Source organism: Argentina anserina, chromosome 5, assembly GCF_933775445.1.
Source record: "Argentina anserina chromosome 5, drPotAnse1.1, whole genome shotgun sequence".
Taxonomy (NCBI): domain Eukaryota; kingdom Viridiplantae; phylum Streptophyta; class Magnoliopsida; order Rosales; family Rosaceae; genus Argentina; species Argentina anserina.
Window position 1 is genome coordinate 25,932,766 of NC_065876.1, and position 26,510 is coordinate 25,959,275.

The window sequence follows — 26,510 nt, forward strand, 5'->3', positions numbered from 1 at the left end:
GATGCAACATCAGTAATCAAAAGAGAAAGACAGGTTTCTAGGGAAGAAAGAGAGGGAGAGAAATATTCATAAACAAAGAAAGACGGTCTCAACCGAGCAATTTGACAGTGGAGTAGAGAACTGTCAACCACGGGAAGCCAATTTGTCCCAACCACGTATGCACCACCTGGATTTAACCAATGGGTTGCAACGAATTGAAACAGCCTTTTCTTTTTCATATCGTTTTGTTCTCCACCTGTCAAATAACTTTATCATGTTAATTATATTCATGTCAATCGTCCCTAACTTTCTACAAGAAAGTCGTGTGCATGCATACACATGTGGTTCTCTTGAATGGAAATAATTATGAACTTTAAAGTGGTGCCGCAAATTGTCGAATAAAATTATAGCAATCAGCAGTAATCCCTGGAAATAAACGAACGAGTTAAGACAAGTTAGGGCCGTTCGTCGAGTGTTAGCATCTATGGAGCTTCATACTAGGTTCCAGTAGCACCATCGACGAATCTAAGTTCAGACCGGTTGTCCTACTTGAAACTTACGCTGCGCATAAGAGGGCAATATTTATGCATACATTACCTTACACAGTATGAGAGTAACCAACGGAACACCCAGAGACTATAAGAGTTTCACAATTACTTAGCAACCAACATTATTCAAATATGGGATGCTTGGACATGCAAACTCATGGACCATCTGGTTGACACTTCAAGAAATGCTCCAATGGTTTCATAGGTACTTGAATCCTTACAGTGAGCTTGCAGTCAGTCCCTTGTGCTGTTCTTGATCCATTCTAGGTAGTTGAAACTGCCAGCATTGACGGGCAAGGCAATAACTTCTGGCACACTGATAAGGAAGACAAGAACAAAAGAAAAAAATTACTTCCATCTATCTCAAATTTACATTCAGCCAGGTATATCGTAGACAGATTCTACCAGATAAGTACCATGACATTTGGAGCAAAATTCATTAGTTTAATTATGGCTACTGCAATTCCATGTATATGACATCTCAGCAAAGTTCATTGATTATGTGAAATTTATACGATCTGTGCTTACTCATATGGATGGTTTGACTTAACATGCTCTGTGAGAGCTTCAAAAAGGGATTGCCTGGTCTTGATTATAAGAAGCTCCTCAGAATCTGTCTGAACCTATCAACCAATAGCAGACAGTGAAATAAGAACATAAAAATTCTTATACTTGATGCTTACTTGTCCAATTAAATAAAATCTCGAACAAAATAACAAATGAAAAAGAGGAGGACCATCCACCCTTCCTTACAATCATGTGGTAGTACAGAACTATGGTATGTGATGCTTACCTCACCTTCCCACTGATAGATGGACTGAATGCCTGCACAAAAAAATCATCATGAGTCAGACATGATTGGGCAAATTTGATGCCATATTAATTCTGAACTCAAGATTAAAATGCAATGTAATACCAATCAAAGAGGTACAATTTTCTTCTCCTCGTTGCATGCCACGTGTTGAGAACCTGAGATGTATATAGCTTTGATATTTCACAAGCATCAGCATTCTCTTTAGTTAAGCTTAAGCAAGGGAATATGTACTACGTACTCCAATTCTAGCAGTAATATATCCAAAGCTCCAGGATAGAAGAAGAAAAGGTAATAGATGCAAAGCATATGTATTGACTACAGAACTAAGGGCCACAACATGTTGAAAGAAATATCAGACATTACAGGAAGATTTTATATAAACTTGTTTCTGCTTTCAGTATTGTCTATTCTCACTTTGTGTTTTAAAAAAAATATCAGTAATATCAACAGATCGAGCAAATTTGACCTTGGCAGCCCTTAGTTACAAGTATGACTTTAACTGACCACATATAAAAGCAGGAGATGCAATGTAGCATCATAAAACAAAACTACGCTGAAGTTGATACCTGGTACTATATTAAGTTATTAACACATGCGGCAAGTTTTTCTCTGACCAAGCTTTCAGCTAACTTCTTTCCTGCACAATGCATGCGATAGAATAAATCGTGGCTTAAACTTCAGTGTTTCATCTTTGAAGGAAATCGCAATAGGTTATGCAGTCTCGAAAGTTAGAAAAATAGTACTATGTATCTGATCAATTACAAGAAGAAAAGTAAGAAAGACCAAGGACTCACATTTTGTTGATTTTTGGAGTGTAAGATAGATACTAACTCTCCTACTTTCTATATAAATTCACTCACTGAACCCACTACCACAAGCCAGGGAAAATAAATTAACAGAACAATGTTCAGCAAATACTTTTTGACCTAACTCATACATCAAATGACTACCAACAAAATTTCAATTGGGTATAAGCTCATAATTCATCCGCATCCTAAAGTTGCAATGAATTTATGGGTACTTAACTTCCACACAACCAACTCCATTTAAGAAAAATTAAGTTTACCAATCCTACACTTAAGATACCTAAATACAGGCCAATTGTTCTTAAAAAATAAAAAACACAAGAAATAATGCATCAAACTATAAACTAGACCCTGCATAATAACCTCTTGAACTCCAACTATAACTCTTTGATCACTCACCTCATCTATGATACAAAATTGTCAAACCCCAATAACACCATCATCATTTCATAAAAATCCAAACTTTACAAGAAAAAAAAAAGGACTAACCTACTTCTTTGTTGGGTACAGTGACATAAACCACAATGCTTGGTACAGTGGTGCTACTACTCCCTTGATTGCCTTTGCTTGGCTACCAAAGTTTGATCTGCAAAACCCACAATTGTCCACAGACTAAGTTACCACAGTAAAACACAAAACAACTGAAAAAGTGAAAAACCCTTTGAGAATCAGAGGAATAAGTTTTACCTCAAGAGAGGGGCGGACGGGAGAGAGTGAGGGGTACAAACTGTTGCTCTGCACGCGGCGGAGAGGAGATTGGGGAGGCCGAAGCTGAGCACGCAGAATGCTCCGAAGAGAAGTAAACGACGTCGTAGCGTTGAGGAGGATGAAGAGGAGAAGGAGAAGGAAGAAGGTATTGCTTTGGCTCTGAAGCAGAGTCTGGAAGCCATTTGTGACAACCAGTAGCTCGGTTTTCTGGTATTTTGGTTGCTCTTCATCATAATTGGGCCTGTATTAGGCCCGTCGAACACTTGACTTGGCCCAATATTAAAGGCATTAGTCTCAAACCCAAATGTCTTTAATCACAAAATGGTGTGAATTAACGTGTCTTAGCTTAGAGACTATGGCTATACCATGGCTATTTTTTATGATAATCAAAAACTACATACGGTGCGACACACTTGAAAAGGACATGAAATAAAAATGAATTCATGTTGGTCATAATTTTCTTGTTGTTGTATTTACTTATATGTGTACTTAATATCTAGTTAACATTATATTTTAGGTGAATTGTGTTTCGAGACGATTTGTCAAAATTATTCATAATATGAATGAAGTTAAACCCGCGTATATGGTTGTAAAACTCATCAATCTACCTAACTGCTAAACAATAGACACCATCCAGATTCAGATCCTATTATAGGGTTGTAAGGACTATGAGTATAAGGAAACACATAAACGGAAAATGAGATACATCAAGTATTGTTTGGAGCTATATAAACCCGAGAGTCCCCAATGCTTATTTTTCTTCAGTTCCCAATATGTTCCGTCTTCACATATCAAGGCACCATTTACTGTGGTATTTAAAGTATAAGGGGTGAAGACGACTTCTAACTAATAAACAGAGGCTGAAGTTAAGTACGCGATTAAACAAGCAAAGATGTGGTGACAAATGAAGCAAAGGCATGAGTTGATAAAGAAATGGTGATTACTAATGTCGTCGAGTGGTGAGGTTTTGTTGGATGCTATGCCATTTTCTAAAATGGTGTTAGCATCTCCACAGTGAGATGCATTTGACTAATTAACTTGGAACTAATCGTAGAACTCAGATTCCCAACATGGTAATTAGTTAAGTAATTTACTCTAGCTAATAATAAGGACATTTAGAGTCTCAAAAATATATCAAATGTACTTCCTCCATCCAAGCATATGGTCCAAAATTAACTGCAAAACACAGAATCCCCAAACTATAAGCTGTATAGTAACTGTTAAAAAGACTTCATATTTTATAACCAAGTGACAAATTTGAACTGCATTGGTCAATCGAACCGGTTTAAGGCATCTTCCAAAGTTATAACTCAAGTAGACATAAGTAATAAGTCGGTTCTTTAACAAGATTAATATAAAATTGGCGGATTAGCACTTCGATCACTTCTAAGACAACAATTCAACGATAACAGCAACATAAATTTATGTTCCGGCCGACCCATATGGACTAATTTGTTCTTCATCTTGTCAATGCATTAATCTTTTAATAGTATATATCTCTCTTCTCAAATGATGTAGAAAAAATTAGTTCTTGACTCTCTTTGTCGCTTAACATAATTTACCTATATAGATTGGAGAAATACGGAATCATTAGATGCTCTACATTTTCAATTTACGAAAAGCAATTGTCTAAATAGATCGACTATGAAGGCTTCGTCCCAACTAATTAGATAACTCAAACCATATGGTTTAGAATTGGACCTTTGGGAAAGTAAAAAAAAAGGCAATGAGTAAAAAAGCGTATAATTTAGGAATGGTACCCGTTGTTATCATAGGCATCATCTACATCTAGTTTTATGTGATAGTTGTTGCAATACAGTCACGTCATTCGAAAAAAAAAATTAATTCGTTAAATTTTTAATCCACCACTGGGTCACAAACTCACAATGCTAAAATTAGTACTTAAAATGTGCTTTATCCAGAATTACTTGTGATTTTTTGGTAACTAAATTTTAAATAATAGAAAGGTTTAGTTGATGATTTTCCAATTTTCCTGAAAGGAATTAATTAAAAGAAATCATTTTCCGTTCCTAATTTAGCAGAAGGCTTGAGTTTGATGAAAAGACAAAAAGATTGGAACCTAGAGAGAGATGGTAGAGTATAGTCGTATAGACAAGAGAGATAGCTTGGATGCCAGTTCAATTTAGTTTTGGAAACAAGTTAATAATATTCTAATCACAGAATGTCACTGGTAAGTGGTAATGGGAGACCAAACTATAAGAGACAGGGAGGTAAATATAAAATGACACGAGAGGCACGAAAAGGGAGGACACTGTGGACCCGATCGTGTTCCACGTGGACTTTCGTTGTCGTGGAGACACGGAAGAAGTGGCGGAGGTTCTGGACGCTGCGGATGGCGGACCACGGCGTTGGAGACTTGAAGCTGCCTTTGCATTTCCGCACTGCCATCCTTCTCATTGGCATAAACACTAACCAAGGTTCCATCACAAAGTTGGAGTTTAATTTTCTCTTCTTGATCCTAGTGAGGGTTTTCATTTTTCGTAGTTAAAACATCTAGTTACGAATTTGTTACTCGCTAAACACATAAGTGTCATTTCTCATCTTGATCCAAGTGAGGTCTTCTTTTTTCCTAGATAAAACATGTAATTTACGAACCGTGGATACGTACGAGAAAAATTGTATATTATTTAAGTTTGTTTATCGATATAGAACATATTAGCCTAAGTAAGTTTAATGGATTTTTTTTTTTGCAATCTTTTCTTTGAGATAGATAAATAAATGTTTTAGTCGCGCGACTTTATATTATAACGATGGTGGTAGTGATTTAATTATTATGAGGCTTTTAGTCGTTTTGTGCTCTTGTGAATTTGGATTAGAGATCACCTCTAATTTGAATTGTTTGTATCTTTACAACTAACAGCTTATGTTCATTTTATTTTGCATTAATATTCCATGGGGGAATTTGAACCTAACTAATCCTTCTCAAGTCGTTAGCATGTTCACCCCAATCGTCAAATTTTGAGAAATATATGATTGGTCTTATTGGTAAATCTTTTTAATAGTTGCTTTAGATAGGTCAAAGATTTTTTAACTAATGAAGTGGTGAATCTCAATGACCATCCAAGTCTAGTTTTAATTGCAAGGTAGCTTGCAAGATCGCATTTTTCAATTAAGGGAGTGCTTCGTTGTTAATGGGTAACAAAAAAATAGTTTGATTATATATAATTTCATCGGGCGTGATTCAAATGACTTTGTTTATGAGTGGAGCGGAACATATTTAGAGATAGGGAACTTGAACATCTATAGATAGTCGATCATAAATTGTTTCTCATATATAAAGGATTTGATGACTAACCGAATGATATGATTTCCGTCAAGTTATTTACAATGTAAGAGCTACGGCTACTCCCCTTTTTACACTGCTTTTGTGACATGTGCAGTGCAACGATGTCTTAATGCATCAAGTCACACGATTACATTTACTCTTCGATGTGTTTGTGCATCTAGTTCGAGATGTTGCTCTCTCAGTTCTCTTAGATGCGTTTGTGTATTTTGCTATCTTTTTATTATTTTTCGATACTTACATCGCTCTTTATATTTTTTAGTTTCTTAATATAATTCGCCCTCGTTTAAAAAAATATATCAAGATGGTAGTAAATGTAAAGACATATATAGATTTGGTCGTTTGGATCGACTCAGATTCATACTCATCAACCCTAAGTAATACTAATCCTGATTTCATGTCCCAGAGAAAGTATCAACTGAAATTAAAGTTCAAAAACTTGTTTGACTAGCTGACTGAATTAATTCACACACAACTCCACATTGGCCGGTGACCTCTAGCAATGGAAAAGAGAACAATGTGCGAAGGGATGAGTTAAAAAAATTGTGTGGTGGGTGTGATATATGGAGTGACACACTCTGTAGAGCTCGGATCTCAAACAGCTAAGACTCCCCTTGAGATTCATACCAAAAGGAAAAGTCTTAGATAGGACTCATAAGGAGGAGGGGCCTCACTATCGCCTATCTTCTGAAAAATAAAGTGGGAAAACAACATCTTTGAAGTTAGCACAAATCTGACATTTCCAAGTGTTTAATATTTGGGTTTTAATGAAAGAAGAAATTTTTTGAATGTGAAACTGCAAAAGAGGAAAGGTGAAATCCAGAGAGTAGCAATTTTAGAAAAGGGAGGATTTCAAAGAATGCATGAGGGAAAAGGGTTAGAAATTTGTGCTAAAGTCCCTTTCTTGGATCTATATTATTTGAGCATGTCTTAATATTGAATCCAAGGAACAAGCATCCAAGGTTAAAAAAAATTATCATAGTTAACTTGTACTCTAACATGTGGTCAAACCCAAGTAACAATTTACCACTGTTGTGGTCATTGTCATTGTTGGATAAAAGTCATACTGTATGATGGTTTCTAGTTTATACACAGTCAAAATGAACAAAGTCCTAAAAAAAATGGGATCCCATTCAAAGGGTTTAGACTTTAGGCCTTTTGGGTTTTAGGGTTTTGGCAAAAATTCACCAAAGTACAAGTTGAGTGACATGTTTCAGTACAAGCTTTTGTTGGACTGCAATGCTAATTTAACAATCGGCATTGGATGACCATAGGGAAATCCCATCAATAAATGACTTGTATATATGAATAAGAATCAATCAGCATTCAACTTGCAAAAGAAAGCTTGAATCCCAAGTTTCAAACTAAGCAAAGCCTAGTCGAGGGGCATCTGGGTTTAGGACCTCAGGAAAGGGATCACTACCAATTTTAACCTAGTTAAAGTAGTAATTTTCATGATTCATGTTCCCCCAAGACTTAAGCCTAGTAAATAATCAACAGCATTCTCATGGAATAAAGATACTAAGTGCATTGACTGACCTTGTCATTTCCAATATGGAAGCCGATAGTCATTGTTCGTATCGGTCTGGAGCATCTATACTATAAACTATTTGTAATTTTCCTTGGTGAATATTTTCTCTCTAATTAAGTGTCCTAATGTAGTAGGGTAAAGAACAGTCATTGCTGAATGTTATGGAAAAATTGCGTACTTTGGATTTCATTTGTCACATCCCAAAAGGAGGGTATATAAACGCTCATAAAATTCTAAAAGTGAAATAAAAAGATAAAGTTCATATCTTTTTGGGATTTTTTGGGCACCATAAAGACAACCCTTTAATTTCCTCCGACACAACTTTTGATGCATACTTGCATGTGTTACATACTGATATAAATTAGGTTAGGGCTAAATTAATCAAATAATAGTGATTTTTTGTATTGAATGAGGAACTCAAAATACTAAATTAAATTTGTTGTGAATTGAATTTATGACTTCTCAATTACAAAGAAGATATTAATGTTACTAGACCAAATGGTACCAGGCAAATAACGGTGAATTGCTTGTAACTTTTTTGCTTAAACAAGTACATTTGTAGTTATTTACAAGTATATATATCTCATGTGTGTTTGTGTATATATATAATTGTTTGATTGTTATGTCAATACTTGTTCCTTTTATAGAAAATGGAGGGGAATAACTAAGCTTAGCTGATTTTTGGCAGTGGGCAGTGTGCAATGGTTATGAATGCCACATGCAATCTTATTCTACTTCTAGACCCCAGGCTTATGTTAATTATGTAAGGAACTATGTATTCTGTAATGATCATCGATATATTAAGCGAGGAAAACATACAGAGTAAATAATGAAAACCATAACTATGACCTAAAACCTTACTTAGTTCTAAAGAGTAAGCTTCATGTCTAGTATCTGCGATGCAAATGAAAATAATAGATGATTCCTTTAAACTTAGTTTTATTACCCTTTATGGATAGTAGTTCATTTCCAAGAAAAGACATATAAGGACTGGAAAACTTATCTACTAAATATTGAACACATTAAGAGAAGATCGGCCTTGTGTTACCCTTGTCAGGTTCCATGTGAAGCGAATCTACTCGCAATGGCCGCAGTTTCCTTGCCATCGTGAGTCTAACCGCAGGGTGAAGGGTCTCTTACTTCGATACTGATGGGCTGCCTAACCTGCCTTGACTTCTCACACAGCTGCTTGCTAAACTTGCACTAAATGTTTTATGTCCTGTTTTCGTTTCTTTTTCAATCTCATGATCAGTAGATGGAAAGTTACCTGTAATATGGGTCTATACGTTACTGCTTGACAGAAAATCGGAGACGCATTTAAAAAATCGCTAGTCAAAATGACTTATAGCTATTTCAGATCATATGTGACTATGTGAGCAACAAAAACTTAGCATTGTTGTCTGCTGAGGTGTGTTCTGTCAAAACTAAAACGTTTGGTTTAAATATCACAGTCCAGTCAAGAAATAGATACATGGTAAGAAAGTAAATAAGGTTATTTAGTTACAAGTTGTAACGGAAATATCTTGTCTGAAAAACCGACGTTTTTGAATTTTTTTTTTAATGTAAAGGTTGGTGCGGCTGCCCTTAAGAGTTTGTTAATAAAACAGTTGAATACAATGAGGGAGTAGAGATATAAAGCCTAAACCTCAAATACAAGGAATGAGATTACAACATGACTAACAAAAGCTTTCTCTAATCCAATGTATTCAAAACATGCACTAACTAGGAAGAGTTGACATATTAGACATCTTGCCGCTTTATAGTAGTGACATTTAGCTAAAACCAATAGAGTGCAGTAGAACAATTAAGACCACATTCTAAATGTGCTGTCGTCCATCCATCGACACTGCATTTTTGAAACTTCTATATACAAGGCCTCCTAACAATATATGTATACAAGTATACAACATGATCGGAATGTCAATATAAATAGGACAACTTGTCACACTAAAAATTACATCATAGACTCACTAAAAAGAGGGCAGAAGACAATGTATATTGCAATACAAAATCAATAACAAATATCAGAATTGATGGGGTTTTGTTTTGGGTAATAATACAATCGTATATAATGTTGGATGCGATTGATTGATTCTATTTTCCAATTTTCATACACATGCTCCCACAATTGACATTCATCATGCAGCAAAACTAAATGATGGAAATAAAAACAGAGCATGTTACCAAAAACCAAAAAGGAAGAATTGACTTGGATGGTAATTCAATGGGCCTCCAAATAGGGCGAACGCTACTTCAATACTGATTATAGGTCGGAAGTTCGAACCCTATTTTGGATAAAACAAACATAGAAAGAGTTAGGCCCCAACATGGAGACTAAAGTTTCAGTTTTCCTTTTTATGTAATAAAAAAAAGGAGTTTAAAACAAATAATATTATCAATCTTCATATATCAATTAAAAAGTTATATGAGTTTTGATAAACTTCGTTTAGGATTTGAGGGAAACAATTGTTCAATTAATGTTTGAATTTTTTGTGTTGAGTTTAATATTTGGTGAGTTCCAAATCAATGAATGAAAAAAACAACATTATAAATTATAAATTTAGGAGTGAAGTGAAAATTAATTTCAGATGGATTATGTAATTATTATGAATTTTTCGAGTTGTCTATAATAATTAAATATTATAATTGAAAATAAATTAATGGATAATAATTTGATTAAATTATAAGTATTTTCGAAAAAATAATGAGGTTTAAATAATATTTCGACATTTGTAAAAGTAAAATTGAGGGTTATTAAATAAAGATATTTAAATATTATTTTTAAGGTATGAATAGTAACTTCTAAAAAAAAGGCAAGAATAAAAAAATCAGGGTAGGTAGCAATCATAGCATTTGCAAAAAATAAAAGGAAGAATAAAAACAGAGTAGGTAGCAATCGTACCATTTGCAAAAGAAAAGCATTTGCAAAATTAAGCATAAGGTGGTGGTTAAGCAAATTTATTAATGGATTCGATATTGCCAATGGAAAATATCCCCAAAAATTAAGAATAAAATTCCAGTAAATACTTGCTCCCACGCACACTGTTTGAGGAGGCATTTTCACTCCATTGACAATTCAATACATCTGTCACACACAAAATCCTGCAATTTCTGTTTTTCTTTGTCAATCCCGTTCTTTCTGATTCCGTGTTGGTATTGCATTGGTGCCCTTCACTCTCTCACTCTCTCACTCTCTCCGTCTATGTCTCTCTACTCTCTACTCTCTCACTTTACCCTAAAAAAGAGCCACTCATTTTCTTCATAAGCACCTCTCAAGCAGCAGTCTTTTCAGCCCAGGCTTTAAGACAGAGGGAGTGCGGGAGAGAGAGACCATAGGAGAAGAGAGGGTCTGAAATAGGAGTCCTATTGGTTTCTCTTCATTTTTGGGTTTTGGCCTTGTATCATATCTATTGTTATTTCTTCTCTTTTTGATTCTTTGGTTGATAGCAGGTTTCAATCTTTGTCATCTGTATGCACTCTCATGAACACAGACTGAACATACAGATAAAACCCAACTCAAAAGCTTGAATCTTTTTTGTGTTCTGGTTTGGTAGTGAATGAGATTTACTTAATCCCAACTGAGGGAGGGAGAGAGAGAGAGAGAGAGAGAGAGAGAGAGAGAGAGAGATTGTGTCCCCTTTTGTTCTTGTTGCAATGGCACCCAGTTTTGACTGTGTAGTTTCAAGCCTGCTTTGCCCAGAAGACAACTTTTTTGATGATAATGATTTTGGGTCTTTGAGGGTTGAGGTTGAGTCAGAGGAGGTTACTTGGAATCATCAAAGAAACCGTGATCAAAACCGGGGCTTTGATCATGATGAAGAACATGGGTTGTCATTGCAGAGTAGTGATGAGTATTTGGCTTCTATCATTGAGAAGGAATCACACCACTTGCCTCGTGTGGATTACTTGAAGAGATTGCAAAGTGGGGATTTGGACCTTCGAGCTAGAAATGAGGCTGTTGATTGGATTCAAAAGGTTGGTTTTTGTTTTTGTTTGATTTCATGGTTGTTGAATCATGCATTTCTTTCAATCATGAGTTATATCATCGATCGGTAAAAGTTTTGATCTTTGCACTGTTTTTGGGACTCAAAGAAATTAGAGCCTGTTTTACAGAAAAATTTGAAACTAAATCTTATGGTTGGGTGTTTGATGGTAATGGGTTAGAAGTGTCTATTGTTTGGACATGATATTATGTAATGCCATAACCTTAGTTTGGTCTGGTTGAGAATCCTTTCTGTTTTGCTTTTTTGGGGCCAAAGCCATTTGGAGAGTTTGATTTGTGTTCAGTGGTATTGTACTTTACCTTGTTCTATGCTGTAAATGCCAAGGATCAGAGTCACCCAGCTAGCAAATTCTGACTTCAGTTTTGCATTGTGGCTTTAATTTTCTTCTGTTTTCCTTTGAACTGTCTCTACTCAATCTTTTGTTTGATTACCAGCTGTTGACTAATTGGTCACATTGTTCAACAGGCAAATGCCCATTTCAGCTTTGGACCTCTTTGTCAATATCTGTCTGTAAGCTATTTGGATCGCTTCCTTTCGGCCTATGAAATACCTGTAAGTGGGGAAAAAGAGGACTGACTTAGTACATTGTCTGTTTCATTGCATCAAAGTCCATTGCTGATTGCATCTATTGTTTTCTGCATAAACCAATATGCAGAATGGCAAAGCTTGGACTTTGCAATTGTTGGCTGTGGCATGTTTGTCCCTTGCAGCTAAAATGGAGGAGATTGATGTCCCACTCTCCCTTGATTTGCAGGTGAGGCTTGGTCTCGTTTTTATTTGATCCTTCTAAAACCATCTGATTTAGTTATTTGGGTCCTAAAGATTTTAGCTTATAACAGGTGGCCGAGTCTAAATTTGTATTTGAGGCTAGAACTATTCAAAGAATGGAGCTACTGGTTTTAAGCACATTGAGATGGAGAATGCAAGCAGTTACTCCATTCTCATTCATCGACTCCTTCCTCCTCAAGCTCAATGAGGACCAAATCCCACTTAAAGCTTCAATCTATAGAGCAGTTCAACTCATTTTGAGCACAGCTAAGGGTACCAATTTTTTCCTTGCTAAAATGTTAAATTTCTTTTAGTGAAGCCATGAATTTGCACTATTCAGCTTCCCATATTACTAGATGTTATAAAATTATTGGTGAAATGAAGAAATTGTTGTACCAATAATGAAAGAGGGGCTGATGCTTATGGTGGATGGGTATGCAATGCAGGAATTGTTTTCTTGGAATTTAAACCTTCAGAGGTTGCAGCAGCAGTGGCCATTTCTGTAGCAGGAGAAAGCAAAGCATTAGATCACACTGAGACAGCAGTCTCTGTGCTCATCCAACATGTAGACTTAGAAAAGGTGCATAAATCATTGATGATGGACTTTTGCTTTTGCTCTTATCATTTTGGTGTTGATTACAAATTTACATAATAACATACAAACATCAAACATGATTACTGCAGATATTGATTTTGATTTTGATCTTGGTCTTGGTCTTTGCAGGAGAGAGTGCTAAAGTGTGTAAGTTTGATTCAAGAGGTGGGATTAATGAGTGGGGCCTTCAAGAATGGTAGTGGTTCAATGCAGTCTGTGCCACAAAGCCCCATTGGGGTCTTAGATGTTGCATGCTTCAGCTATAAAAGTGATGATCACACCACAGTTGGGTCATGTGCAAATTCTTTTCATAATGACTCCGATACTAAAAGAAGGAAGCTAAACAGACCATATGAAGTGGAGTTATAAAAGCAGCCAAGTATGGGGTTTAGGGTTTCCATTAAGTAGAGTGTTGTTGTGATGATGAAGGAAAAATGAATAGACAGGGTGCCTGAAGAAAATATGGGAGTGAACTGAGAACTAAAAGATGAGAGGAAGGGAATTGAATAAGTTAGGTCATGGGCTAAGGATGGAGACTGGAATCAATATGTCTCATGCTTTTGGGATGAAGAAGAACCTCTCCAGCTGTTAAATATTAGACTTCTTAACAGCAAGAGGCTGTGAGTAGAGAAAAGGAGGGGAAGGAAGAACTAAATGGGGAGAATTTTATAAAAGCTGGTGATGTTTTGTGAGAGATATGGTTTGTTTTTATGTTTTGGGTGTTTTATTGGTTTAGGAAAAGAGAAAATATGGAACAGAGAAAAAAGTATTTATATGATTGCAGGAATTTATATAATTCTTATGTTTCTTTCTTTGTCAGTTCATGCTTTTTACTTATTTTTGTGAATTTAATTTTAGTGTCAGGATGACCTGGTTGTGCTTTGGTTCTGTTTGACTGAATGTTTATATTAGACTGAGGGTTATGGGGTCTGCAGCTTTGGGGATCAAGTGTGTTGTGAACTTGGAACTTTGTGAATGCAATATCCTAATCAACCATTGAACAAAAAAAAGAAGAGTGACCAATTGACAATTATTGTCAGAGATACAAATGTAGAAGATAGTGGCTTATCACCCACCTTAACATTTACTAAAGGGAATGTTATTTGAACTCCCCAACTGTATTTTTTAACAGTAGTGTAGAAAATGCATGTGGCGTTTTAATATAATGGATTTACATTCTATATGAAGTGCAGAGAAAAGAAATACACAGAATATCTTATGTAAATGATGGGGAAGAATAACATCAATAGCACATAGATTTTTGACAATTCTAAGCAATTTTCTAGTTTAGATAAAAGGAACCCTAAATGCAAATAATAAATATGGCCTACTTTCGCTTCTATGCTAGGGAGTATCAAAGAAGTGTCATTAACAATGAACATCATATTAGGTAAGCCTAAAGCTGAGAAAGATTAATTTTTGTGAAGAAAAAGATGCATAACATAGCATACTGATTTTGTTGAGGATATTAATTTTTTAAGGAATGAGAACGAGGGCTCTCCTCTCTCTAGCTTGGAGGCAGCAAGCCCTTAACGTAGGGTTTTGTGTGTTGTGATCGACGTCTTCCAGTGAGGCTCCCTCCGTTTGTGAAGTAGTTCAAGCGCTCCTTACCAGAGCGGGCACCCCTCTTCTTCAACATGTCCTTCACAACGGCGTGCGGGGGAAGGTGGATCGAGTTTTTGCTAGGTTATCAATTTCTCCCTGATGACGTTGGTTTTTTGGTGATGGATTTGGAGAAATCCTTTGCGTCTGGGATCCGGGGATGTTGTGGATCGCTCAGATCTCGAATCTTTGTTGTGGTAAGGTTGTTCATCAGCCGATGCTGTAAAGATCAGATTGGGGGAGGAAGCTTCACTTTGGTGGTGGTGGTGGTTTGGCGTCGGGCACTATTGCCGTGAACACGGCGGGGTGTCGGTTAAGGCTATCTAGAGTGCCCTTCGGGCTGGTATAGTGGCCAACGCTGGTGTTTGAGTGGAGCTTAAAGACGAGACTAGGGAAGTGTCTTGTACCAGTGGCTGGGAGGAGACTGGAGCAGGCGGCGGGTGAGGCTTATGATTGTGGTCGTCGACCTTGGTTGTTGACTCTCAGTTGGGTGCCCAAATCAGTTTGGGGTCCTGTCACCTAGACCTGGACTATCGCCCTTTTTAGGGTGATATGGGCTCGTTTTTTCATGCCCATTCATTTTTGGGCTCGTGTTTGGGACCCTGGAGGACGGTTTTTGCACAATGTATACCTTGTCTATTGGAGAGGCTCCTCTTGAGAGTGGCTCCTCAAGATGCTTCGAAGGCGCTATCGGTGTAGTAAAAAAAGTGAGCCTTGTCTCACAATTCTCTGCTTCTCTCTTGGATTCCAAGTTTAGGGTTTATAACATTAATATTGCTATACTTTATTTGGTTTATTTCACATGGTTCTATTAATTTGACGAAAGTGGATTATGTTTATGCTAACTCCTACATTTCCTATTAATGACAAATCATCGCTCATTTAAAAAATAAACATAGCATACTAAAATGTTTTAGCCATTTGATTCTTTTCCTATACTTGAAAATTAAATTCTTTCCATTCAGTGAGAAACTTCTTTATTCTTTCCATTTAGTGAGAAACTCAGAACAGAAAAAGAATAACGTATCCCATGTATTATGTTCATCCAGAAACACACTTGTCTTGCTAGATTTTTCTTTGTCATGTGCACCTAGAATTTTACAAACAAATTTTAGGGACACTGGTGAGTGTCATATCACCTATTAGGATAATACTAAAGAAGTTGCTACATGGGAAGCATTATTCCCCCAGAAAGAAAGAAAAACTGTAGATGGTTAGTCAGCTGGGTATTATATTAAGCAGGAGGTTTGATAATCAATTCAGACAATGCAGTACAGAACCAACAGGTTCCAGGATATATGATTTTCAAGTTACCGTTTATGAGATTAAAAAGTTGCACAAATGAAAAGAAAAAACAGACATAGTACAAGATGTCACCCAGAAAAAAAAAATCCCTGATCGATAATGTGTCACGAGACATTTGCATTTCACCGAGTAATATCACAATTTCATTATTTAAACGACCCTTTACACAAACATACTACTTAGAATCCTGAAAATGAGTAATGGAAAATAGACAGGATTCAAAATTTCAAATTAATCAAGTAATCAACAATGGTCCATAGATTCGAACTGAAAATCTCAACAGCACTAGTTTGAACGGTACGCGTGCATTGGTGCAAGAGCTGTAGAAAATGCAGACCCTAATGTCCAAATCATTTAGATAATGGTTTACCAAAAAACAATCATTTTGATTATGTTATTATATGAAGTAAAATATAAAAAGAAGGAAAAGCTCTATTATATATTCTTTTGGACATCTTTGGTAGCAAGCAGAGTCATGGTAAACTTATTTTCAAAAAAAAAAAAAAGAGTTATGGTAAACTTGTCATCAAGTGTTCAATTGGGTTGGACCAGATTGCTCAGACATTCAATTAAGAAGAGACAGTTCACTGTGATTCTGAACCCATTAAAATCTAGATAGTATCGGTCTTAAAAGCAGCAGATGAGGAGGAATAAAAAATACTACTCAAATATCAGCTCAAAAAAATAATAAAGAAAGAACAAGAAGAAGAAATATAATTTTTGGTCAATTGTATGAGGAGAAGAAGCGAGATAAATGTGACTTCACATTACTGATTATCCTATATTCCTACCAACTGAAGTTCAAAACTTCTAATGAAGTATATATCTTCTCAGTTTCACTAACCAAAGAAGGTTTGAGAGAATCATTGGTTTGTCCAGAAACTGAAGATGTGCAGAAATGAGGGTTGAACTAATAAAGTGATTTGGGGTTCCTATTTAAAATTAATTTACAATGAATGAAGTGACTCAAATTCTTATAAACTTACAGATTAGGTCTCAATTTCCAATGTGGAATGTATAACCTCAACACGTCCCCGCACGTGTAGCGAATTTTCAAGACATACATGTGAACAATATTTGAGAGACGTGTAGTCCGTGTGGCCATTTGGGCTTCACGTCAAATCTTGGAATAAAATGGTGGTGTAATAATGAAAGTTCAAAAATGTGATCTCTTTAGTCTTAGTACCTCGGAAACTATGTGGCTAGTGGCTACCAGCAACAAATGCTGATGAACACATTCAAGTTCTTGAATTAAGCTTTCAAGTAGTGACCAACATTGGATTAACATTTTTAACAAGTACTCAACTGAATAAGAAAAGTGATGTTGCTAGGTTATGTAACAACCCACGATTTATCATATGATTCATACTGGTCATCTATTCTTCTAATCTCGTAGGAAGGACATGATCATCAGATAATAAATGTAAAAATGTTACAACTACAAAATAAATTGTGATAATAGATATGCTTGGGGGATTCATAGAAGAAGAACATGCTCACCAAATAACTCCATACCGAGCAGAACTATTCGACACTCTTATTAAATCAGAACGAGAGCGCTTTGGAAAAGACCTCAATCTGCCATCAGCATTTTTTTTCGAAGTATAGTTTTTCTAAAACCACACCATCCAAGCTCTTAAATCAACAGAAAACTTCAACCAGAGTCAATAAAAGCATGAATCATTGAACCACAGTCTCAAATCAAGAATTTGGGCATAACTTCCATATGAACAGTACTCGATCATAATTCATGCACACGATGCAGATGCTGATAAATCACATACAAAAATCCCAGTCATAATCGGGAGTTATATCAGATTATGCCCATTCCCTAAAAAAAATCACAATTTATCCGGAACATAAAAAAGTAATCAAAATTCATTGTTTATATCAAAATATGTAACCGACCAGATCAATCGAAAATTCACGTAAGAATTTTACTGTTGGTCAATCGTGAGAAAACAATCAGATCATATTTTTCGGTCATATACACAATCAATCATCTGCACCAATCCCACTCGCTATTATCGATTCATAATCAGCTTTGCTTCTCGTGAAATAGCCAGAAATAAAGAACTGAACTAGTCGAAATCGAAGGCGGCTGACCTGATCGTCGTCGACCGGCGAAGAGGAAGATCCGGCACCGATTCGATTGCTCGATCTCTACAGATTTGGGTTTTCTGCTTCTCTCTGCATTTGATTTTGGGGTCGGTTGGGTCTATAAAGGTGGATGTGAGCTGGCACCGGCGGTGGGAGAGTTTATTTCCTATTTAGATTTAGGCGGGACACCTGACTGCTTTTGATTTCAAGGGTCGCGCTCATTACCTACTTTTTTCTGGGCCAACTATTTAAATGGGCCTTTAAATTTTAGGGCCACGTCTGGACTGATGTTAGTATGGGAGACGAATCCCTCTCAATTCCGGTTGGGCTCTTTTGTGTAAGCCCTTGGATTGTTGTAGACGGCAGCATATCACTACTAGATCCTTTCAAAATTATCTCTGTGGTAGTCATTTTCTTACTCATGCTACATTAAAATCATTAGTACGTTTTGATTGATGAGTTATGTATGTTGGAGAGGAGAGATCCCACATCTAAGAAGTGACAAAGAAAATAAAGCTTATAAGTGGGTGGATAATAACCAATTGTACCGAGGCCTTTTGTGATTAAAACCCAACACCTGTGAGGTGGCTAAGTTGGGACAATATCGGTACAGTTGGTCTACGGGCCACGCTTGTCGCTGTTTAACAATGTACTGCACGACGATCTCGATCTCTAGTTAATACAATCATCTCTGATTATTGCGCGACGATTGAAAGGGGGTGGGTCGGGAGTGTGAGAGAAAAGTTGATTTTTTTAATCTTCTGTGTTTTGTGAGAGAGACTAAGAGAGGGTTGAATGAGAGGTTGGGAGTGAGTTCACGTGAAACTTTTATGGACCAATCAGTGTAAGATAACTGATAAAAGAATAATAGTATTTGGTCGACTCGATTTACTATCGGTCGGTCCAGTTGTTGAACCCGCTTTCGACCTTGTTTAAAGCGATTCGGGCAGTTCAATGCATTATGTGTACCTATTTCGTCCCGTTCGGTGGCCACACCTCTTCCTCCGGTCCGGCCGCGGTTCAGCCGATTTTAGACCCCAGGTATAGTTTCCACTCGGCCCTAGTTATAGAGGTCATGTATCAACCCGGACCACAGGAGCAAGCATTTACACATGGACCCAATCTCAATAGGTCAAGTTGAGCCTAGAAACTAGAGGGTGAACTGATGAGAATTTCAATTCCTAAAAAATTCGCGATGGACAAGACCATGGAGCCATGGATTAAGGACAACAGTACAAGACAGTACTAATGGACCACAAAACACCAGAATTTCAGCACATCCAGGCCTGATTTGTTAATGTAGAGTTGGCTATAATGGGCTGGAAAAGTAAACTCAATTTTCTATTCACACCCTAAGACTTGGAGCCTTGGACTAGGAATTTATAATTGACCACACTAATTAACTGTGGGGGTAATTGTAGTTGACCCCGCTGTCGGAATCTAAAAGGACGTGATCGCTATCAGTCTGATATTTACTGCACAACGTACTTTTATTATGTAACTGACACTGCCTGAGTTTGATGGGTTCCCCACGCGCAATTGACTTACCGTTTTACTTTTCCAGTCGTTATCGTTTCACTTTATCGGTCATTATTTCTTCACTTTGCCATTATTTCTTACCATCACCCCTAGATTTTGTAGTATTTCTAGCACTCTAACCCTAATTTCCGTTAGGGACTAGCATTCGGTGTTTTGTTGTTGTTGTTGTAGTCTTGTAGATGATGTTGGAAGGAATCTGGTTGGATATAACATCGTTTTTTCGGAAATAGGTACACGTTTAGTTACAAATAATCATTAGTATTTATTAATGGCATGGGCAGACCTTCGTAAAAGAATCACATGTTTCCAATTTTCGTCATTTTACCTTAATACTTAATAGTCTAGCAATTGTAAAGATTGATTTGGAAAATAGTGGAGATATTTAAATCAAATGTTATTCTAACATGAAGATTCAATTTTTAAATCAAATGTATGCATCATTTGTCCTATTAGAAATGTCACCCTCATTTCAATTGCCAAGGCAAAGACATGGTTATTTACAATATTGAGATTTGACATTCGACGTTGATATGGAGTTTTTTACTCTAATATGGGGTTTATGATTATGGCTTAGAAATGGCTAGGTGTGATGTATGTGCACATAATGATCAAATTTAGTGGGAAGAGAACAAACCATATGACCTAAAAGAGTGAAGTACCTAATTAGTTTGTTAATGCTATGAGACTCATTTCTTGATACGTGTGTGCGCCTAATACATGCATGTGATCTTAGGGATGCTAAATATAAAGCCTACATTATCACGTACATTCAACAAGTTTGGCAATACTCGTAGTATAACAAGTTATTTCAAATATATTGTTAATAGCTACAACTTTTGACACTAGTTTGGTGTATGCTTTTGATAGAGATTGAAAAGTGTTATGGAGACTTGCAATTATAAGCTATATCAACTAAATTTTTTTGTCCAATCTCATGGTATAAACTTCTATTTCTTACGACCTAGCTAATACGTTGGAGTGGCATTTTTTCTATGTGGAGGAACTTACCACATTTGGTCACTCGATTTGTTATTGAGAATAGTATGTGATTATAAAGAAAAACTCTGAATACATGTCCATCACTATCAAACCACATGTAATTGCTAAAGTTGGTAAAAATTAAAACTTATACATCGACGAATGTACAACATCTACCGTGGCATTACTACTGAACCACCCGCATAGTCATATTCAAAATAGCGTGATAGTTGCTTCAAATTTCATCTTGTTGCAAAGTAAAGTATAACAAAGTGATGAAAAATCGAAAATATGAAACAGACAGAAATTATATGGGGCGGACTGTAAATACCCAAAATTCAGGGAAAGCGGGTCAAACCGCGAAACTGTAAAAACGCAAAGTACTACAAACAAAATCACCGCAAAGGCAAAGTTTCGTCAGTAAAAAGGTTAAAAAGAGAAGGTACACGCCAGAAAAGCACGCTTTAACTGGCGGCTCCATGCAATAATTTCCAGCTCATACGGTAGACCCCACATCTCACGGGCAAAGTTCTCATTTGCCACGTGTCACCCACCGCAGTTTCCACTGCCCCACCACAGTGACAGAGAAGCCGAGCGCGCGCGCGTGCATGGGCTGACGCCACGGCCCATTTAACTACGGTTTGACCAAATACTGACTCGCCATGGAAACACGAGCCATGCGCCCCATGCCCCGATACGGTGCATATCAAGCTCTGCTGCTTTTCACGGTCATCATTTCTGTCCTCTTCGTAATTTTATCCTCCACCCGCCTGCGGAGGCGCGTGAAGAACGACACGTGGTGGGGAGATGACGTGTTGGGTCGGTGTGGAGTTTAATTAAAGAGGGTTTCGGAGGAGAGTCGCGTGAGACTGCTTGTTAACTGTGACGGAGATTTGGTGGTCTGGGTTCTCTAGATTTTATTTCCTTTTTTTATTTCTTTTTTTATTAGCATTGGATTATTTTACTGCCTTTGTGTTACAGGGTGTGATTAGTTTATTTACCCTAGCCTGTAGTGAATGTAATCTATTTTTTTTTATGTTCCCTGTTATCCGTTTTCTTTGTCAATTTGAGAATGAAAATTATGAAATAATAATTTTCAACATTCCTAATGCAATTGGGAGGTTATTTATGTAAATGTGCCGGAATTTTATTATGTGATGCTATTAAAGTTGTTTTTTTCTTAAAATTTGTAGCGAGTAGGTCCTCAATTATTTTAAAATCAGTTTTGATTGGTTCATCATTTAACTTTCTTAACTTATGTCTATTATTTTTTGTAATAGTCCTGTAACTAACAATTTTTAAGCGGACGGAGTGTGTGAAATCTTGTTATACCATCGAGTGTTCTATTTGTTGTAGTCTTATTTTGGTGAAATATATATTTCATTTTTCTAAAAAAAAATGAGTTTACTTTTCTTTCTTTTTCAATTACTTGTAACTAGTGTTACTTGCAATTTTGGCTATACAACCATGGTACAAGGGCCATAACTTCTCATACTTTCTTTATAACCCCATTGTGGTCAATACAATAATTACAGCACTGCTATGGGTGGATGAACTTGACTTAGGGGCTCCAACCAATTAACAGAAAGTTACCCTTGTTTGGAAAATATTATGGAAACACTCTGGCCTTTGATTATATGTCATTCTCCCTTTACAACCTTGATTTGCACAGAAGAGAAAAGTAATGTGGAAGCTGCTAACTTAAGCAACATAATTACTCGGGAGGATTGTGAACCAAACAAATTATTACCGAGAAATGTACGCACGGGGTGATTCATTAGAGCTTAATTAGCGGCCACCAGTGCACTAATACAATGTCTTTCCATTAGTTATTCAAAAGAATGGCAACGCTTTCCTTAACTTAGTATTTGATCTTATTATGATGACCATACTGAAAGTAATTTTGTTACTCGAGTGGAATAATAAATTTTTAAACCACACGAAATTTTGTTTTTATGATTGTGCAGATCGTAACATCTAGCATCATAGTGCTTGTTTTATGAGCACGTAAGAGAATTTTGAAGTTTCTGATCTCTTGATAATTATTTTTCGTTTGATACAATTGAATAACAAACTAATGCTCAGTAGTGTTCGAGTCCAATTATATTGAGCTGGCACAATATCTTCCATGATCCAAATTTTAAGAAAATAACATGTAATTATTGCTACTTCAAAAGGTTCCTAGTCTTCATATATTCAGTACGTGATATTGCTATAGTTCTATACGGATGTGAAGGTTACCTTTCGACATCACATCTATGAAGCTATTGATAAGGTTTCTATTTTCTTGCTAGAAAAGGGACCTCAAACGTGCAATAAGGCAGATATTTCAAGTGATCATCACGCTTGATGTTTACCCACTTATAACATTTTCGCAAAGCAAGCGCCACAAGTTTTGTGCGCTTTTAATTGTGATTGAAATACTTTCAACGAACATATCATTTTCATTATATTCTGATTCTTAACGAGAATTAATGTACTTGCAAGATAGGATCTCTAAAAAAAAGTTACAATTACTCCTATTTTACAATATAACATTTCATTTTTATGAGGTCAATAAATTGTTTCACCCAGCTAGAAGCACTTGACCATAAAAATGTCATGTAATTTCCCCACTATTTCAAAGTAATTCACGAGAAATTCTCCTAACATAAAAACTTTTAAAATGCGAGCCAGATAATATAAACTTTAAACTCCACCGCACATAATTGAGTGAAACATGCATATAGCGATATAACTAATTGGTTAAGAACCAAATCGTGCCAAACTTTCACATCAAGACCTTAATGATATCGCAAAGATAATTGAAACTTGCCCATCACGAATTAATTTTGAAGGAAGCGTGCTTGGTTGCACGTGTATGATGATCTAAAATTCAAGCGTAAACCATATTTAGCTACTCAATCAATCGTGCAATCTCGAACAACTACTCCATACATATTTAGCTTCCAAAACCCTCCTTAATTAAAAAAAAGAGATGTCGATGAAGACGGGGGAGGGGTTGAAACTTTATAATATAATGGACAATTTTTCTTTTGGCAAAATAATTAGTGCATGCATTAGTATAAAGTAGAGTGGGAAAAAGTCCAAGGAAGTGGGTCGTGTCACTTATGTATAGCTTAAAAAATATGAGAGGAGTGAAGGGCATGGATTCCTTCCTCCTTTTGCTATTGTTGCTTTAGAATTAGTTGTTTTTTTGGTGTTGATGTTTATGAGAAAAGCACACGGCATAAGAATAATATGAATATGATCCTTTTTAGTGCGGGCTGGTGGAGAATGGAATTGTTTTAGCTTTCCAAGCGTGAAGGTTTTTGTTGGAGAATCCACAACCAAATGGCTCCATGGTCTCATGACCCACCTAAACTCAGAATTAGTGTTGATGCCAATATTGGTCTCTTCAAGAAGCAACTCTCCTCTCTATCTTAGATATTATAATTTAGTTAAATAGATGTCGGTCAATCGCAAATTCAAATGTGTCTTTGTATTCCATGAGTTACAATCTTAGCTTGAAGAAAAAGGAAGGTGAACGACGGTCTCCACAAAGGATGCGAGGTAAATGATCGTTTTTGTGTTAATCATACATAATATGTTAAAGGATGTTTAGATAGGCCGAATTTAGAGTGGATCGACTCAAATATGAATTCATTTGGCAACGCAGTTTGTTGGATATCATCAAATTCATCAGTAAATCTATTCAAGCTCTACAAAATCCTTCACTATATAGTACTCGTAATGTATCGCCCGCTTTTAAAGTCAATTTACATTTCTAACATCTAAACTCTAAATCAACAAGTTAGCAACTAAGGTAATTCTACTAGATTTTAAGAAATGCACAGTTCATCAGATCAAATTAGTTGTCACAATAAAAGTTATATATATATATATATATATATATAATTTTTAGATTTAAGAGCAAAAGGCAAATGTTCATCGATCATGCTCGGCAAGAATTCTCTATTTGGTTTTGAACCTGTTTGGGCCTAAAATAATACTCCGATATTATTTAGATTCTTTAGGCTCGTGGACCAGTTTTTTGGGAAAAATCTATCGAAGAGCAAGATTACATTCCTTATTATAATAGATTTCGGGACTGATGCTGTATAGAATCTGAGTTGAATAAAGAAGGTGAATCCAAATCAACTAAGAGGTTCTCAAGACTTGATCCGCAAGAAATAACAATCTGTGTTCTCTATATAAAGGGGTCGAATGTGCAAAATTACACACACACACAACGTCAAACAAACTATCACGCAACCGCATAGTCAAGTCTCCCCACGGAGCAAAAGTCCGATTCACTTCGGCAACCAAGTCTCCCCACGGAGAAAAAGTCCGATTAGCTTCGGCAACCAAGTCTCCCATCGGAGCGGAGCTACCCAGATGTACGTCTCGCGCTGCATGTAGCAACAAGTCCGATTAGTTTCGGCAACCAGAGTTAAGTCCATCGAGTCGCTAGCCTAGCTTATAGCAAACACAAAAGTATGCACTTGTCAGCAATTCCCTACAACAAGAGAGTCACGCTATCAACGACACATTATAAGCTCTGCTTTTTCCCAAGCGGTCTAAAGTAAGATCGGCCATCTACTTGAGGTGGAGTGAAAGGTACCTAGTAACTCCGGTTGTGTATAGGTCATTCGAACTTCAGCGGTTTATCCACAACTGCGGAATAATCGTTCGAGAAGAAGACAGTACGTGAGCGCAATCATCATCAACAAGCAAGAGTTGTACCTAACTCAAAGGTACTTGCACGCCAAGCAACAACAGAGAACGAAGGTTAGAACCATCTAGGGTTCAAAACCTGAGCTTGCTGATTGTTCTATGAGGAAATCTTTTTCTCAGCTCGAACAGAACCCATGACCATGAGCTGATAGATTGGAAAGCAAGCTAGACCTAAAATCATAAGCTTATGATTAATTGTTGAAATAAATCGTATATGTCAATCATAAACGCTATATATGTAAACCAAAACATATCTCTGTTACGAAAACAAAGCATACAATTCAATGCCTTCGTTCCACGATTTGCATTTCTTCCCAACATCGAGTTGTATAGAAACAAACAAAGGGACATATGCTATAATATGACGTAGCAAGATATATTCGACAATTTCAATAAATAAAATTAAAAATTATCATCATATTTTAAAAAGAGTGTGGTACATCATGTTCACATACTTGATAAATATCTTACACAATTTATTATGTTTGTCGTTTGAGCTGAATAATATAGTCACAGTGGAATAATAAACAATCCAAACCGTACGATAAGGCGGAAATTAGAAAAAAAAACTTGTGTGCAACCTAGTATGTACGTGTGCGTACGAACTCTCTCTCGTTTACGTACTTTTCACAATGTAAACAAAGTAACAAACAATTTAAACTATTCTAAAGTTGAATAAACTAATACATATCATCTATGCAAACAATTAATATATATCAATCTTTTTCCTAGTTGATTGCATCAAACAAATTAACGGCTAATCATGAGACTACTAACTTTTTATCATGACTGTTCATTTGTTTGATTCAATCGGTCAAACAAATGATTTTTGTTTGCATTGATTTTTATTAATAAATAAAATTTTAAACGGTTTAAATTATGTCATTTATATTCTCCAAGTATGTAAACGAGAGAGAGTTCAGATACACGCTTATATATTAGGTTGTGTATACGATTTTTTTCCTGAAAATTAAAAATGTCTTAAAAATCTAGCGTAATTTGGACAAATACCGTACCTATAGTGATATTTTTGTTTAGAGTCATTTCAACTAAATTTTCAAACATTTTGTGTGGTCATGGTTTAGAAATAACATAATTTTTAAAAAGAGTGAGGACATCCACGTAATATGGAGGGTCCATTAGGTGTGATTACTCAGCCAAAAATAGTGAGTATTTTACTGTATTCAGTATTATATTTGTGCGATACACTAAA

At 36.2% G+C, this 26,510-nt stretch overlaps 2 protein-coding genes across 2 annotated transcripts; one reads left to right on the forward strand and one right to left on the reverse strand.

The window, feature by feature from the left end:
• Nucleotides 1-631: 631 nt before the first annotated feature.
• LOC126793125 (protein CutA, chloroplastic) lies at nt 632-3,037 on the reverse strand. The gene is given in 7 exon segments (XM_050519567.1): nt 632-843; nt 1,056-1,150; nt 1,321-1,361; nt 1,925-1,978; nt 2,637-2,702; nt 2,705-2,733; nt 2,835-3,037. Coding segments are annotated over 7 exon segments (570 nt in total). The 3' UTR covers nt 632-761.
• A 7,742-nt stretch (nt 3,038-10,779) lies between these two features.
• On the forward strand, nt 10,780-13,956 carry LOC126793118 (cyclin-D4-1-like). The gene is made up of 6 exons (XM_050519559.1): nt 10,780-11,665; nt 12,160-12,246; nt 12,350-12,448; nt 12,534-12,735; nt 12,909-13,042; nt 13,187-13,956. Exons 1-6 carry the CDS (start codon nt 11,345-11,347, stop codon nt 13,424-13,426), a joined length of 1,083 nt encoding a protein of 360 aa, XP_050375516.1. The 5' UTR covers nt 10,780-11,344; the 3' UTR covers nt 13,427-13,956.
• Nucleotides 13,957-26,510: the final 12,554 nt, after the last annotated feature.